Source organism: Melozone crissalis, unplaced genomic scaffold (genome assembly GCF_028551555.1).
Source record: "Melozone crissalis strain CALT ecotype California unplaced genomic scaffold, PUWL_Pcris_2 ptg000323l_1, whole genome shotgun sequence".
NCBI classification, from domain to species: Eukaryota; Metazoa; Chordata; class Aves; order Passeriformes; family Passerellidae; genus Melozone; species Melozone crissalis.
In genome coordinates, this window is record NW_026536074.1 from 196,159 (window position 1) to 210,491 (window position 14,333).

The 14,333-nt window shown below is 66.4% G+C and overlaps 3 protein-coding genes across 3 annotated transcripts; 1 reads left to right on the plus strand and 2 right to left on the minus strand.

The window, feature by feature from the left end:
- Positions 1–460: 460 nt before the first annotated feature.
- On the plus strand, positions 461–2,991 carry CTSK (cathepsin K). Its single transcript, XM_054294791.1, has 8 exons — positions 461–685; positions 1,331–1,475; positions 1,609–1,731; positions 1,809–1,964; positions 2,044–2,262; positions 2,339–2,504; positions 2,580–2,685; positions 2,767–2,991. Exons 2-8 carry the CDS (start codon positions 1,350–1,352, stop codon positions 2,864–2,866), a joined length of 996 nt encoding a protein of 331 aa, XP_054150766.1. The 5' UTR covers positions 461–685; positions 1,331–1,349; the 3' UTR covers positions 2,867–2,991.
- Positions 2,992–3,942: 951 nt separating this feature from the next.
- On the minus strand, positions 3,943–8,065 carry ECM1 (extracellular matrix protein 1). The gene is made up of 7 exons (XM_054294815.1): positions 7,964–8,065; positions 7,193–7,264; positions 6,580–6,878; positions 5,701–6,066; positions 4,840–5,060; positions 4,194–4,281; positions 3,943–4,116 (listed from the first exon to the last, which is right to left on the minus strand). The coding sequence occupies exons 1-7, from the start codon at positions 8,001–8,003 to the stop codon at positions 3,943–3,945; spliced, it is 1,260 nt and encodes a 419-aa protein (XP_054150790.1). The 5' UTR covers positions 8,004–8,065.
- A 1,001-nt stretch (positions 8,066–9,066) lies between these two features.
- Positions 9,067–14,277, minus strand: TARS2 (threonyl-tRNA synthetase 2, mitochondrial). Its single transcript, XM_054294778.1, has 18 exons — positions 14,221–14,277; positions 13,890–14,104; positions 13,303–13,426; positions 13,051–13,172; positions 12,860–12,977; positions 12,676–12,737; positions 12,513–12,591; positions 12,283–12,426; positions 12,109–12,207; positions 11,431–11,597; positions 11,194–11,356; positions 10,983–11,120; positions 10,833–10,910; positions 10,658–10,758; positions 10,256–10,357; positions 9,876–9,948; positions 9,662–9,776; positions 9,067–9,230 (listed from the first exon to the last, which is right to left on the minus strand). Exons 1-18 carry the CDS (start codon positions 14,275–14,277, stop codon positions 9,082–9,084), a joined length of 2,106 nt encoding a protein of 701 aa, XP_054150753.1. The 3' UTR covers positions 9,067–9,081.
- Positions 14,278–14,333: the final 56 nt, after the last annotated feature.

Here is a 14,333-nt window from a genome sequence, read left to right on the forward strand (position 1 = left end):
TGCCAGGACAAGAGGGTGTCCCTGGGGCCAAATTCTTGGGACAGGAGGGTGTCCCGAGGGCAGGGTGCTGGGATAGGGGGACATCCCAGGGACAGGAGAATGTCCCAGGGACAGGAGGACATCCCAGGGATGGACAGGAGAAGGTCCCAGGAACAGGAGGACATTCCAGGGACAGGAGAATGTCCCAGGGACAGGAGGACATCCCAGGGATGGACAGGAGAAGGTCCCAGGAACAGGAGGACATCCCAGGGACAGGAGAAGGTCCCGGGGACAAGAGGACATCCCAGGGACAGGAAGATGTCCCCAGGGCAGGATGCTGGGATGGGGGGACATCCCAGGGACAGGAGAAGGTCGCAGGGACAAGAGGACATCCCAGGGACGGACAGAAGAAGATCCAGGGACAGGAGCACGTCCCGGGAACCGGAGGATGTCCCGGGCAGGAGCCGCCAGCAGCCCCGCGCCGGTGCCGGTGCTGACTCAGCCGGTCCCGCAGCATCACGTGGAGCCGGGGCAGCCCCCTCGTCCCCCTCCCCGACCCCTCCTTCCCTCCAGCCCATCCAAACCCGACGCTTGCCAAAATTTTCCGGCTGCCTCCAAACTTCCTCAATCCGGGAGCATAAAAAGCGCAGCGGCCGCGGCTCCCGCAGGCCCCGTCCCGGCGCTGCCACCGACGGCTCCGTGCTCGGTAAGCGGCGGGGAGGGGTCCCCCGGGGGGCGCTGGGTGGGTTTTATCCCAGGGAAACGGATCCCAGTGGGAATGGGGGACAAAAAGGGAAACTGAGGCACGGTACATCGAGGGGATCTGGGGTTCCCAGCTCGGGGAGGTGTCGCGGGTCCTGCTCCATCACGGGGGGCTGGGGGGCGGTGGGTGAAGCAGGAAGGGGCAGGAGGGCTGGGATATCCCCCCTGCATCCTCTGCATCCCAAAACTCCCCCTCCCAGCTTGGGGCTGCTGAACGAGCTGGAGCGGTAACGGGAACCAGCTGTGCCGGCTCATGTGATGCCGGCGCCGGGCCAGCCCTGCCCGCGGGGGTGTCCCGGCCCCAAATGGAGGGAGGAAAGGGTCCCAGACCCAAATCAGGGGGTCCCAGACCCAAATCAGTGTGTAGAGGGGATCCCAACCCCAAATCAGGGTGTGCAGGGGGTCCCAACCCCAAATCGAGGGAGGAAGGGGTCCCAATCCCCAGCCAGGAGGGTCCAGCCCCAAATCAGGTTGTGCAGGAGGTCCTGGCCCCAAATCGAGGGAGGAAGGGGTCCCAGACCCAAATCAGGGGGTACAGGGTGTCCTGCCCCCCCCAGCCCCCCATGCTCACTCTGTGTCCCCTCCCCAGTCCCCAGGCTGTCCCCAGGATGTGGTGGCCCGTGCTGCTGGCCCTGCTGGTCCCTGCAGCTCCGGCCCAGCTGCACCCAGAGCAGGAACTGGACGCGCAGTGGGAGCTGTGGAAAAAAAAACACCACAAGCAATACAATGGCCAGGTATGGGGGGAATGGGGTTTGGGACACCCCCAGGGACATCCCCAGGGTGGGAGATGTCCCCAGGGTGGGAGATGTCCCCAGGGTGGGGGGCACAAGCAGGACCCCTGTCCCAGCACCATCTCCCCCCGCGCAGGCGGACGAGGTGACGCGGAGGCTGATTTGGGAGAAGAACCTCAAGTACATCAACACCCACAACCTGGAGCACTCCCTGGGCGTCCACACCTTCGAGCTGGCCATGAACCACCTGGGTGACATGGTGGGTGTCCCTGGCGGGTGACAGAGGGGGGGCTGAGCACCTCTGGGTGCTCCCACCCACCGGGGTTCCTTCCCCAGACCAGCGAGGAGGTGGTGAGGACAATGACAGGGCTGAAGGTGCCCCGAGGTCACCAACGCCACAACGAGACCCTCTTTGTCCCTGACTGGAGTGAGAGAGCCCCAGCTGCCATGGACTGGCGCAAGAAAGGCTACGTGACCCCTGTGAAGAACCAGGTGAGATGGGTGTGCCCTCAGTGTCACCTCAGTGCCACCCCAGTGTGTCACCCTGCTGTCACCCATTGTGTCCCCACAGGGTCAGTGCGGCTCGTGCTGGGCTTTCAGCTCGGTGGGTGCCCTGGAGGGGCAGCTGAAGAGGAAAACAGGCAAGCTGCTGCCCCTCAGCCCCCAGAACCTGGTGGACTGCGTGGCCAACAACAACGGCTGCGGCGGCGGCTACATGACCAACGCCTTCGAGTACGTCCACCAGAACCGCGGCATCGACTCCGAGGACTCCTACCCCTACATCGGCCAGGTGTGAGGGGTGCCAGCCCCAAATCCCCCTGCATCCCCCCCATCCCCACCTCACCTGCCCTTCCTGCCCCTCCCAGGACGAGAGCTGCATGTACAGCCCCACCGGGAAGGCGGCCAAGTGCCGCGGCTACCGCGAGATCCCCGAGGGCAACGAGAAGGCTTTGAAGAGAGCGGTGGCCAGGATTGGGCCCATCTCCGTGGGCATCGATGCCAGCCTGCCCTCCTTCCAGTTCTACAGCCGAGGTGAGGGGCTGGGGGGAGCTCAGGGGGCTGCTCAGGGAGCTGAGCACTCGTGGTGACACCGGCTGTGTCCCCAAGGCGTGTACTACGACGAGAGCTGCAACGCGGAGAACATCAACCACGCCGTGCTGGCCGTGGGCTACGGGGCACAGAAAGGCACCAAGCACTGGATCATCAAGAACAGGTACAGGGTTTCGGATGGTTTGGGAATTGCAGGTAGTTTGGGATCTTCCAGAGGCTCAAGTTTTGCTTTTCCACCCTGCAGCTGGGGCGAGGAATGGGGCAACAAGGGCTACGTCCTCCTGGCCCGCAACATGAACAATGCCTGCGGTGTGGCCAACCTGGCCAGCTTCCCCAAGATGTGACAACCCCACCCAGCCCTTCCCTAGCCACTGCCCTGCCTCCAGCTTGGCCCCTTCCCTCCCAGCCCCAAAGGTGACGGTGCTCCCGGGGGGAATTCTTTGTTTGTCTCTGTGTGAGAAATTTCCCCTGGGAAGGGGAAATTCACCTGCAGGGAATGGAGGATGAGTCCCCTCAGCTCTGTTTTCCACACTTCTGCCTTCCCATGATCCGTGGAGGCCAATGCACCCAGACATGCTTCAGGAACCAGGTTCCACACCAGCCTCTGCCTCAGGAGCACTGGGGTGGAGGTGGAATATTCCCAATGGAGAACAAAAATCCCTCTCCCTCCACCCTGTATCCCAGTGGAGGCTGCTGAGAGTGATCTTGACTTTATTTTTCAACTAAAATTGGGAATAAGGCTTGGACTGGTTTGTTTTGTGCTGGGAAAAAGCCTCAGGGATGAGAAAAATTCTTCCTTTTCCCAAAGGGGCAAGGAATCCCATGTGAGGCAGAACAGGGTGAGAAGAAGCTGCTGGGGAATTTTGGGGCAGAGGGATGGATGGATGGATGGATGGATGGATGGATGGATGGATGGATGGAGTATCTGGGGAGGGGGTGGTTCTAGGAAGGACACAGGGAAGGACAGATGGATGGATGGACCCACAGGACACCCCCAGCCCCATCAGAGCCCCCCAAACCTTCCCCAGGGACTGTCAGCCATGGCTGGGGGGACACCATGGGGAATTTGGGGACCTCCTGTGATTGTGGCCATGGTGGGGGGACACGAGTGACAATGCCACTGTGGGAAGAGGTGCACAGAGACCCCTGGGGGGGCACGGGGCCGTGTGTGCCCCGCGTGGCTGAGCGTGGTGACCACAGCACACCCCAAAACCAAACACAGGTATCACAGCAGGCCTGACACACCCCAGGAGTGCAAACACCCCAATATCCACCCACGCCCCGCCACACCCCGGAACGGGGCCCCCCTGAAACAATGGGGACAGTGAGGCATAAGGAAGTCCCCAAAGGCAGAAAAAAGGGACACTCAGAGGTGACACCGCAGCATCTTTGTTTATTGTTCCCTCCTGCCGGGGGGGATTCACTCCTCGTAGCCGTGGGGCGGGGGGGCCAGGGCGGCCCCCAGGGTCACCTGGCTCAGGTAGGCGTCATCAAAGCAGCGGCGCCGCTCGGGCTCCTCCCACGAGCAGCAGCCCTGGGGGTCCCTCCAGGCGTCCCCGGGGGTGGCACAGAGCGTGGCGATGCCCTGGGACAGCTGTGGGCAGTGGGGATGGGGGGTCAGGGCGGTTTTGGGGGGTTCCCCAGCCCCTCTGACCTCCCTCGGTCACTCACCTGCTCCCGGGCACAGGCGCCGCGGTCCTCGGCGGGCAGCGGGCAGCACGCGGCCGTCATGGCCCCCAGCAGCTCCGGTACCGGGCGCCTGCGGGCACGGACACGGGGTCAACACGGGGGGCACCTCCAAGAGGGGTTTAGGCGGGGGAAAGAGACTGATGAGTCCCCTCCCCAAAAAGGGGTTCCCGAGCAATGGAGATCCCAGAGCCGGGGATGAGGATGATGGGGGTGATGCAAAGCTGGGACCCCCCAAAAGAGGTGTCCCCCCCTAACAGGAGGGACTGTGCTGTCCCCTCAAAAGCAGAGATTGTGCTGAACCCCTACAAAAGCAGGGACCGTGCTGTCCCCCTAAAAGCAGGGATTGTGCTGTCCCCCTCCGAAAAGGAGGGACGCTGCTGTCCCCCCCCAAAAGCAGGGACTGTGGTGTTCCCCCAAACAGCAGGGACTGTGCTGTCCCCCCAAAAGCATGGACCGTGCTGAACCCCTACAAAAGCAGGGATTGTGCTGTCCCCCCCAAAAGGAAGGACCGTGCTGTCCTCCCATAACAGGAGGGACTGAGTTGTCCCCCCCCCCTAAAGGACGGGCCGTGCTGTCCCCACCAAAATGAAGGACCGTGCTGTCCCCCCGGCTGTTCGGGCTCACGCACCTCTGTGTGAAGAGCCGGGTGGGGCCGCACAGGGAGCGCAGCAGGGCCGGGCCGGGCCGGGCCAGGCTCACGTTGTGCAGCTCCCGGTCGTATTCGGGGTGGGGGGCAGCGGCGGCGAAGCAGCGACCCCGGGCCTTGGGACCCCCGCGCTGGCAGCAGCGGTGCTGCCCCGTCTTCACCGCGGATTCCTCCCGGCAGAAGCGATTGAGCCCCTTCATCCACTGCGGAGGAGGAGCTGGGGGTCAGGGGGGACACTGGGACCCCTGAGCCCTGAACAGCCGGGTCAGCCCCGGGACATTTTCCGTGCCCTCCCCGGATGCCGGGGCCCCTCCCTGACACGTTTGTCACCTTCCCGGATACCTGGGAGCCTTCCCGGCCTCTGAGTGGCTGGGTCACGCTCCGGGCACATGGGTCATTGCCGGGACACCGGGGCCCCTCCCCGGATACCGGAGTGCCGGCCCAAACACCTGAGTCTCTTTTCCCAGACACCTCCCAAACACCTGAGTCCCTTTCCCAACTCTGTCCTTTTCCCAAACACCTGAGTCCTTTTCCTAAACACCTGGATCTCATTCCCAAACACCTGGGTCCATTTCCCGAACACCTTGGTCGGTCCTTTTCCCAAACACCTAAGTCCCTTTCCCAACTCTGTCCTTTTCCCAAACCCCTGGCACCTTTTCCCAGATACCTGCACCCCCCCAATCCTTTGACACCTGAGACCCTCCCAGACACCTGGGACCCCCCGAGCCCTTCAGCACCGCCACCCTCCCTCCCACCTTTGTCCCTCCTTCCCATCCTTGTCCCCCTGTCCCATCCTTGTCCCCCTGTCCCAGCCGTGTCCCCCCGCCCCGTGTCCCCACTCACGGCGCTGTGGGCGCAGCTCAGGCTCTCGTTGCGGCAGCACCGCCCGTACTCCCGTTCCAACCGGACGCGCAGGCGGACGCGGGGCCCGGAGCGGGCACCGGGGCCGGGGGGGCCGGGGCGCAGCGCCCGCAGCCCGCAGATGTTGCCCATGTTGGTGGCCGTGGGCTCGCCGGGAGGAAAGGGGGGCTCGCTGACCAGGTCCCAGGCGGTGTTGGGGTCCCAGGTGGGGAGGGGGTCCCGGGTGGGGGCCGGGGTCCCCTGGGCGAAGCAGCGGCGCCGCGCGGCCCCGTGGCGGCGGCAGCAGTGGAACTGCCGCGTCTTCACCCCGAACTCATCCGTGCAGAACCCGTCCAGCACGTCCGTCCACTGCGGGGCACAGTCCCCTCGGTGTCACCCCTGTCCCTCCCTGTCACAGTGTCACAGTCCCCATTCCCGGCGTTGTCCCCGCGATGTCCCCACGTTACACCTGCCCCAGCGTCTTCCCCTCCAGCAGTGTCCCCGTGTCCCTTACGGTGTCCCCCCATTCCTGTGGTGTCCCCATCCCCACAGTGTCCCCATCCCCCTGGTGTCTCCTCCTTCCGCACAGTGTCCCCTCTCCCTTCAGTGTCCCCATCCCCACACTGTCTCCATCCCCGCGGTGTCCCCGTTCCCCGCAGTGTCCCCATCCCCACACTGTCCCCTTTCCCCCCGGTGTCCCCATCCCCACAGTGTCCCCCATTTCCCCAGTGTCCCTTTTCCCCACCATGTCCCCCATCCCCACAGTGTTCCCATCCCCACAGTGTCCCCTCTCCCCCCGGTGCCCCCATCCCCACACTATCCCCGTTTCCCTCGATGGCCCCGTTCCCCCCGGTGTCCCCGTTCCCCGGTGTCCGCACTCACGGCGCGCTGGGCGCAGGGCACGGGGCTGTGGTGGCGGCAGCAATCGTTCAGGCGGGGCCGGAGCGCGGCCAGCGCGGCCGCCTGGCGCCGGAGGTGCGCGAAGGCGTTCGGGGGCAGCGGCAGCGGCGGCGGCAGCGTGGGGGGGTCCCGGCAGTGCCGGGTGACGGTGGCGGCCATGGGCCAGGCCGGGGGGAACCCGTCCAGCGCCGTGCCCCAGGCTGGGGGGTCGCTGGAGGGGCCCACGGCTCCCCCCACCAGGATGTCGGGGGGCACGTCCAGGACCTGCTCCTGCTGCAGCACTGCGAAAGGGAGCGGGGTGGGCACGGTGGGCATTTATCCCTGTGTGCCCCCTCTGCTCTGTGGTGCCACTCCTGTGCCCAGCCCTCACTGTCGCCATGTCGCTCCCACCCCGTGTCTCCCCCATCCAAGTCCCCCTTCTCCTCCATCACCGTGTCCCCATGTCCCTCCACGCCCAGCCCTGACCCCCCGTGTCCCCTCCATCCAAATCCCCACCCCTGAGCATCCCCTTGTCCCCAGTCTTGGGTGTCTCTTTGTCCCCTCACCCCTGGGTGTCCCCCTTTGTCCCCCCACCCCTGGGTGTCCCTCCCCTCACCTTGTTTGATGTTGGGGGGCCGCAGGTCCAGGCTCTCCTGCACCACCTGCTGCAGATGCCCCGAGGCCAGCGCTGCTGTCACGGATGGGGGACACAGGGGGGGTCAGCAGGGTCACCCCCTCCATCCCCCCACCCATGGAACAGCGAGCAGGGACCCCCCAGACCTGTGGGCTTGGAGCCCCATCATGGGGAGGGGTCCCAGGTGTTCAGGAGGGGCCCCAGGATCTGGAGAAGGGGACTTGGGCACCCAGGAGGGCTGCAGGTGTTCGGGACAGGCTCCTGCGGGCATTTGGGAGGGATCCAGGTGCGTGGGCAGCAGCCCCGACATCCGGGGTGGGGACCCAGCCGTCCCTGGAGGCGTCCCAAACACCTGGGCAGGAGCTCAGGTGTCCCAGGAGCTCGGGAAGGGGATCCAGGTGTCCGGGGAAGGGGCCCAGAGTTGGGGAAGGGGCCCCCAAATCTCTGTGAGGGATCTGAGGTGTTCGGGAAGGGGATCCAGAATTTGGGAAGGGACCCCCAGATATCAGTGAAGGATCTCAGGTGTTTGGGAAGGGGATCCAGGATTCGGGAAGGGGCCCCCAAATCTCTGGGGGGGATCTCAGGTGTTCAGGGAAGGGGATCCAGGGTTCAGGAAGGGACCCAGAATTCAGGAAGGCACCCCCAGATCTCAGTGAGGGATCTCAGGTGTCCCAGAGTTCGGGAAAGGGCCCCGGGTGTTCGGGGAGCCCCAGGCGTGCAGGGGGGCCCTGGGCGGGGGCCGCGGGGACTCACCGGCGGCGCTGAGGAGGAGGAAGAGGCCGAAGGCCGCCATGGCGTCGGGAGCTGTAGGGTCAGCGCCGGCTCCGCCGCCTTATGAAGGGCCGGCTCGGGCGTGGGGCCACATCCCGCGGGGCTGAGTCACGGCCCTGACGTCGCGGCAGAGCCGGGAGGGGTCCCCGGGGGGCTGCGCTGGATCTGCACCCCCAAACTGGGGCAGGGGGGCACCCCGACCCCGGCCAGGCTGCCCCAGCCCTGTCCCCACCCCGGGGGTCGCGTCCCCACCCCGGGGGTCCCGTCCCCACCCCGGTAGCCCCGGATCCCCCTTTGGTGGCCCCAGCGCCCCCCCCCCCCCGACCCCTGCGTCAGCGGAGGGGGAAGCGGTCAAACCACATTTTTGTGGGTTTTACCCCGTTTTGGGGCCCCCACCCACTGAGTCACCCCCGGTGCTGAGTAGGGGAGCTGAATGGGCACCTCCAGAGAGACCCCCGGACAGGGGGGGGGGGGGGGTCCCTCAGCTCATGTCCCCGAGGGTCACAGCCTTGGTCACCTATGGACGGGGGGGGGCTCCTGTGCTATCCCGGGATAACCAAACCCCCGACCCGCCCGGGCAGGTGTTTGGGGTGGGGTTGGGGGGGACAGCCCCGTGTGCCCCCCCCGATTGCCCAACGGGGCTGCGGCTCCGTGACTCGGCCTTTGCGCAACACCCCCACTTTCCCCGACGCGTGGGCGGGGGGGAAATCCCGGCTGGAGGGAGCCAGAAGTGCCGGGGGCACCTCGGGACGGTGGGAACGGAAAACTGGCAATGAAAACCCGGGAATCGCAACCCGGGCAGGTTGTGGGGTGAATATCCAGGGGGTTTGGGAGGGGGGTCCTGCCCCCCAGGTGGGACTCAGGAGGTCGGGAAGGGGCCCCAAAATTTCAGTGGGGGATTTCAGGTGTTCAGGAAGGGGATCCAGGTGTCAGGGAAAGGGATTCAGAGCTCAGGAAGGAGCCCCACGTGTTCAGGGGGGGGTTCGAGCACCCCAGCACTCAGAAGTGCCCCAGTCGCAGCTCCCACAACATCCAGCACATTTCCCAGTATTTATTGAGTTGGGGGGGTCCCGGGACCCCCCGATAAGAGTGAGGAGGGGTCAGAAGCGCTGCTCGGCGTCGGGAACGCGGCTGTCCCTGAGCTCCTGCAGCCGCTGCAGCACCCGGGGCAGCTCCAGCTCGCCGAGCTGCCGGTTCTCCCGGCTCCGGACGCTGACGGTGCCGCGCTGCCGCTCCCGCCGCCCCACCACTGCGGGGGCACGGCCGTCAGGGGGGGAAACGGGGGGTCCGAGCCCCCCGACCCGCACAGGCACCCCCCAAAACACGGCACCCCTCCAGCGGGGTCCCAGGGCAGGGATTTGGGGGGGTCCCAGAACACTCCAGGGGGGTCAAAGGTGGTACCAAAGGGGGTGGGGGTCTCAGAGGGGTCCCTAAAACACCCCTGGGGAGGTCCTGAGTGGGTCTCAGGGGGTGCTGGTGAATTCCCAAGGGGGGACTGAGCTGCTGGGGGGGTCTCAGCAGATTCCTGAGGGGGTCTCATAATGGGGGCTCCCAAGGGATTCAGTTTTGCTCCCCAGCAGCACCCAGGATAGGGATGGGGGTGTCCAGCCAGTCCTGGGGGGCTCCAAGGGGGTCCCAAGGGGGTCCCAGGGGGGTTCTGGGGCTCTGCCCCACCCTTACCCAACTGGAAGTTGTAGTGGGCGAGTTGGGCCCGGCGGATCTTCCGTGCCAGGGTGGTCCCGGGGTCCCCGTCCAGGTCAGCCAGGAGGCCCCCCCTCCTCAGCACTGCCTGCACCTGCACCCCAGAGTCAGTGGGGGGCACGGGGGACACGGAGGGGTGGTTTGGGGGGTCACAGGGGATGGGGGAGCACAGGGGAGGGGGTCACACACTCACCTCCCGGGCATAGTCCTCGACCTCGGGGGTCTGTGGGATGACCATGGCCTGCAGTGGGGACAGCCAGAGCGGCCTGGGGGGCACCAGGGGTCACTGGGGGTGACACACAGGGAGGGGGTGCCCCAAGGGTTGCAGGGGTGTGCCCAGGATGGAGGAACCCCAAAGATGGAGGTAACTTGGGGATCCAGAGAGTGTCCTGGGGATTGAGTGTCCCCAAAACTGGGGAGCGTCTGTCCCAAAATGGGACAGGGTGACATTGGGGATGAGGGGACCCAGACAGCTGGGGGGGTTCCTGGGAACTGGGGGTTGTGTCCCAGGGACTGGGGGCTGTCTAAGGGACTGGGGGTGAGCTGTGGGGTGGTTTTGGGGTCCCCCCTCACCATCTCCCGCCGTAGCTCTCGGCCAGCACGGCCACCATGCGCTCCACGGAGCCCAGCACAGCCCGATGGATCAGCACCGGCCTCGCGGGGCTCCCGCTGGGGCTGGGGGGAAACGGGGGTCAGAGGGGCAGGGGGACCCCTTGTCCGAGTCCTGATACGCCCCAAATCCCCAATTCTGCCTTCCCCATCCCAGTCCTGACACTCCCCAAAATCCTGACCCCACCCCCAGCCCTATTGCTGCCCCTCCATCCCAATCCTGACCCCCCTCCCAGGCCCCAATCCTGACATTTCCCAATCCCAATCCTGCTCCCCCAGCCCCAACCCTGATCCCCCCACAACAATCCTGAACCCCAGCCCAATCCTGGCCCCCACAAATCCCCCAATCCTCTCCCCTCCCAACACCTGGCATATTCCAGCTCGAATCTCTCAGGCATCTGGAAATCCAGCTGGATGGTGCCACACTGGTGCTGCCTCCCCAGAGCATCCCTGATCCGGATATCGATCTGGTGGGAATCAAGATGTTCCAGAAGGATCCTGGTTTGTTCCCTTTAGGGATCCCCCTCCCCAAATTCCTCACCTTGGGCCCATAAAAGGCTCCATCCCCCGGACTCAGCTCCCAGGGCTGCCCGAAATTCCTCAGGCTCCGCTCCAGCTGCTGCAGGGGTGGGTTGGGAGGGTCAGGGGGGCACAGAGCAGGGGGCACAGCACAGTGGGGGCATCATCCCACCTGCTCTGCACGATCCCAGGTCTCAGGGTCCCCCAGGAATCCATCGGGACGCGTGGCCAGGGCCAGGCGGAAGGAGAAGCCCAGGACGGCGTAAACGGCGCGGATGAAATCCAGGGAGGAATCGATCTCACTCTCCAGCTGGGAAAGGGATGTCAGGAGGGGCAGGTGACACATTCTGGGGGGCACAGGGAGAGCTCAGGGGCACAGACACCTGCTCCAGGGTGCAGAAAATGTGAGCATCGTCCTGCTGGAAGCGCCGGACCCGCGTCAGCCCCGTCAGGGTCCCGGGGGGCTCGTTGCGGTGCAGGACCCCGAAATCCGCCAGGCGCAGGGGCAGCTCCCGCCAGGAGCGCGGCCGGTGGGCGAACATCAGGCTGGGGACGGACGGACAGACAGACAGGCTGCCCCCAGGAGCCCCCCCAGGGCACCCCAGGGCCGCCTGACTCACCAGTGGGCCGGGCAGTTCATGGGTTTGAGGGACAGGGTCTCAGGGGTGGCAGGGACGGAGAAGATGTGGGGGCTGTAGTGCTGCCAGTGCCCCGAGAGCTCCCAGAGCCGGGGGCTGAACAGGTTGGGGGTCACCACCTCGCTGAAGCCCCTGGCCCGGTACTCGCTCTGTGGGGACAGGGACAGGGCAGGACATCAGCTGAGTCCCACAGCATCGGGCATGGGGGGCTGCAGGGACTGGGAGGGTGGGCAGAGGGGTCTGGGTGTGAGGGGATGGGGTGCTCTGGGGTCTGAGGGGGCACAGCGATGCCCAGCCATGGTGGGGATGGGGTGCAGTGGGGTCAGGGGGTCACAGCTGTGTTGAGATGGGGTGCAGTGGGGTCTGTGAGGGCACAGCAATGCCCAGCTGTGGTGGGGATGGGGTGCAGTGGGGTCTGTGAGGGCACAGCAATGCCCAGCTGTGGTGGGGATGGGGTGCAGTGGGGTCTGTGGAGGATCAGCAGTGCCTGACTGGGGTGGGGATGGGGTGCAGTGGGGTCTGTGGGTCACAGCAGTGCCCAGCTGTGCTGGGGATGGGGTGCAGTGGGGTCTGTGGGTCACAGCAGTGCCCAGCTGGGGTGGGGATGGGGTGCAGTGGTGTGTGGGTGATGTGGTGACAAGGAGATGACGGGGGTCGTACCCGGATAAACTCCACCAGGGTGTTGTACACGTGGGCACCGCGGGGCAGGAAGAAGCAGCTGCCAGGGCTGAACTTGTGGAAGAAGAAGAGCTCCTGATCCTGCAGGATCCAGGGAGTTACTGGGGTGACCCCCGTGGCTCTGAGGGACCCCCCAGCCCCTGGCAGGGCTCCCACCTTGCCGATCCTGCGGTGATCCCGCTGAGCCGCCTCCTCCTGCGCCCGCTGCCACTGCTCCAGCTCCCGGGCACTGGGGAAGGCCACGGCGGCCACACGCTGCAGGGACTGACCCCCAGCTCCCCCCCAGAGCGCAGCCGAGCTCTGTGGGCACAGGGGGACATCAGAGGGGCACCGGGGACCCCACCCAAGAGCAGGGCAGGGCACAGGGACCCCCACCCGACACCCACCGTGAGCACCCGCAGGGCTCCGATCAGCCCCGTGTGCCGCAGCAGGGGCCCGGGGCACAGCTGGAGCAGGGGGCCACACCTGAGGGAGGAACAGACGGATGTAGGGACAGCTGTGGTGACAGCTGAGGTGACACAGGGCCACCCCATGTGTCCCTGTGCTCACCTGTACACCGTGGCCGTGGGGGATGTCACCTCCTCGAGCTGCTGCAGCTGGAAGGTGTTGTGCTGGGGAGGGATAGGGAGGTGGGTGAGTGGGTGATGGAGGCTTGGTGACATTAGAGGGGTGACACCGAGGGTCCCAATGTCCCCAGAATGGCCTCCCAGGACACTCTGGGAGGGGGACACACCTTGAGCAGCTCGGCCAGCTGCTGCTGCGTGGCCTCGAGGCGCTCGAAGCGGTGCCGGGCACGGGCGAACGTGGCACAGGCCTCCTCCAGCAGCGGCAGCTCCGCACTCTGCACCGTCCTGGGGACACGGGGACACGTTGGGGACACGCTAGGGCCACCCCAAGGACCCTGCAGCACCTGCCCAGCCCTACCTGCTGCCCATGTGCACGTCGCAGAAGAAGCCATCCTCGGTGGCCTGGCTGCTGCAAAGCGTGGCCCCGAAAATCTGCTCAGCCACCGCCCCCAGGACACAGGCACTGGAGCGCCAGAAAGCCTGGGGGGACATTGGGGACACGGGGGACATTGGGGACACAGGGGACATTGGGGACACGGGGGACATTGGGGACACAGGGGCTGTGAGGGGAGCCAGGTGCAGGTTCAGCCCCCCAGACCCCCGGGCTCACCTCCCGCCCCTCAGGTGTGGAGAAGTCGAGCAGCTCCAGGTCAGTGTCACCTTCCAGAGGCCGGTCCAGGTCCTGGAGGGTCCCGTTCACCCGGGCCACCAAGGCCACCTGGGCCAGGCCAGCCCTACAGGGACACCAGAGACACCGTGGAGACACTGTGGGGAACCTGTGGGGACTCTGTGGGGATCATGGGGACCATGGGGACACAGCAGGAACCCCACGAACCTTGTGGGGACCATGGGGACATTGTGGAGACCTTAAGAACCTCGTGGGGAATCTGTGGGGATCACAGGAGCACCACAGGGACACTGGGCGCTGCAGACCTTGTGGGGGCTCTGAGGGGATCATGGGGACCATGGGGACACAGCAGGAACCCCACGAACCTTGTGGGGACCACAGGGACATTGTGAACCTCGTGGGGACTCTGTGGGGACCACGGGGACACTGTGGGGACACTGCAGACCCTCCAGACCTTGTGGGGATCACGGGGACACTGCGGACCCTGCAGACACCCTGAGGGGCCCGGGAACCTTGCCGGGACACTGCGGGGACCCCCGGGGACAGCGCGGGAAGCCCTCGGGCCGTACCCGAGCTCCGTGGCCACCTGGAACGGGGTGGTTTGCAGGGCCCGGCCGGGCAGGCGGCGCCCACCGGGCAGCGCGATGCGGATCGGGGTCCCCGGTGCGAGGCGGCCGCTCCCGGTGCCGCCGCCCGCCCCATCCCCGGGCCCGTCCCAGCGCTCCGCCGCCGCCGCCCGCAGCCGCTGGAAGAGCCGGAGGCGCTCGGGCTCCGGCCCGGACACCTGGGGACGGGAATCACGGCGGGGTCACCGGGCCGCCCTTGGGGCTCAGGGCCCGGGGGGAGCGGGCAGGGGTGGGGCGGGAGGGGAATGAGGGGTCCCGGGGGTCCCGAGCGCACCCGGTGTCGCCGCGGGGCTCCCGCCAGCAGCAGCCGCGAACCGGCGCGTGCGGACATGGCCGAGGCTCCGCCCGTTCCGCCGGAACCGGGGATGGGCCTCCGCAACCCCCCCG

What these genes read in the sequence shown, in the direction of transcription:
- CTSK (XM_054294791.1), top strand. Translation starts at nt 1,350, where the DNA reads ATGTGGTGGCCCGTGCTGCTGGCCCTGCTGGTCCCTGCAGCTCCGGCC. An exon ending in TGACCCCTGTGAAGAACCAG is followed by an intron (nt 1,965 to 2,043) that starts GTGAGATGGGTG and finishes GTGTCCCCACAG; the next exon opens with GGTCAGTGCGGCTCGTGCTG. An exon ending in CCTACCCCTACATCGGCCAG is followed by an intron (nt 2,263 to 2,338) that starts GTGTGAGGGGTG and finishes TGCCCCTCCCAG; the next exon opens with GACGAGAGCTGCATGTACAG.
- ECM1 (XM_054294815.1), bottom strand. Translation starts at nt 8,003, where the DNA reads ATGGCGGCCTTCGGCCTCTTCCTCCTCCTCAGCGCCGCCG. An exon ending in CCTCCTCCTCAGCGCCGCCG is followed by an intron (nt 7,265 to 7,963) that starts GTGAGTCCCCGC and finishes CCGTGACAGCAG; the next exon opens with CGCTGGCCTCGGGGCATCTG. An exon ending in ACCCGGCTCTTCACACAGAG is followed by an intron (nt 4,282 to 4,839) that starts GTGCGTGAGCCC and finishes CCGTGCCCGCAG; the next exon opens with GCGCCCGGTACCGGAGCTGC.
- TARS2 (XM_054294778.1), bottom strand. Translation starts at nt 14,277, where the DNA reads ATGTCCGCACGCGCCGGTTCGCGGCTGCTGCTGGCGGGAGCCCCGCGG. An exon ending in CCCTGGTGGAGTTTATCCGG is followed by an intron (nt 11,598 to 12,108) that starts GTACGACCCCCG and finishes CTGTCCCCACAG; the next exon opens with AGCGAGTACCGGGCCAGGGG. An exon ending in ATGAACTGCCCGGCCCACTG is followed by an intron (nt 11,357 to 11,430) that starts GTGAGTCAGGCG and finishes GTCCGTCCCCAG; the next exon opens with CCTGATGTTCGCCCACCGGC.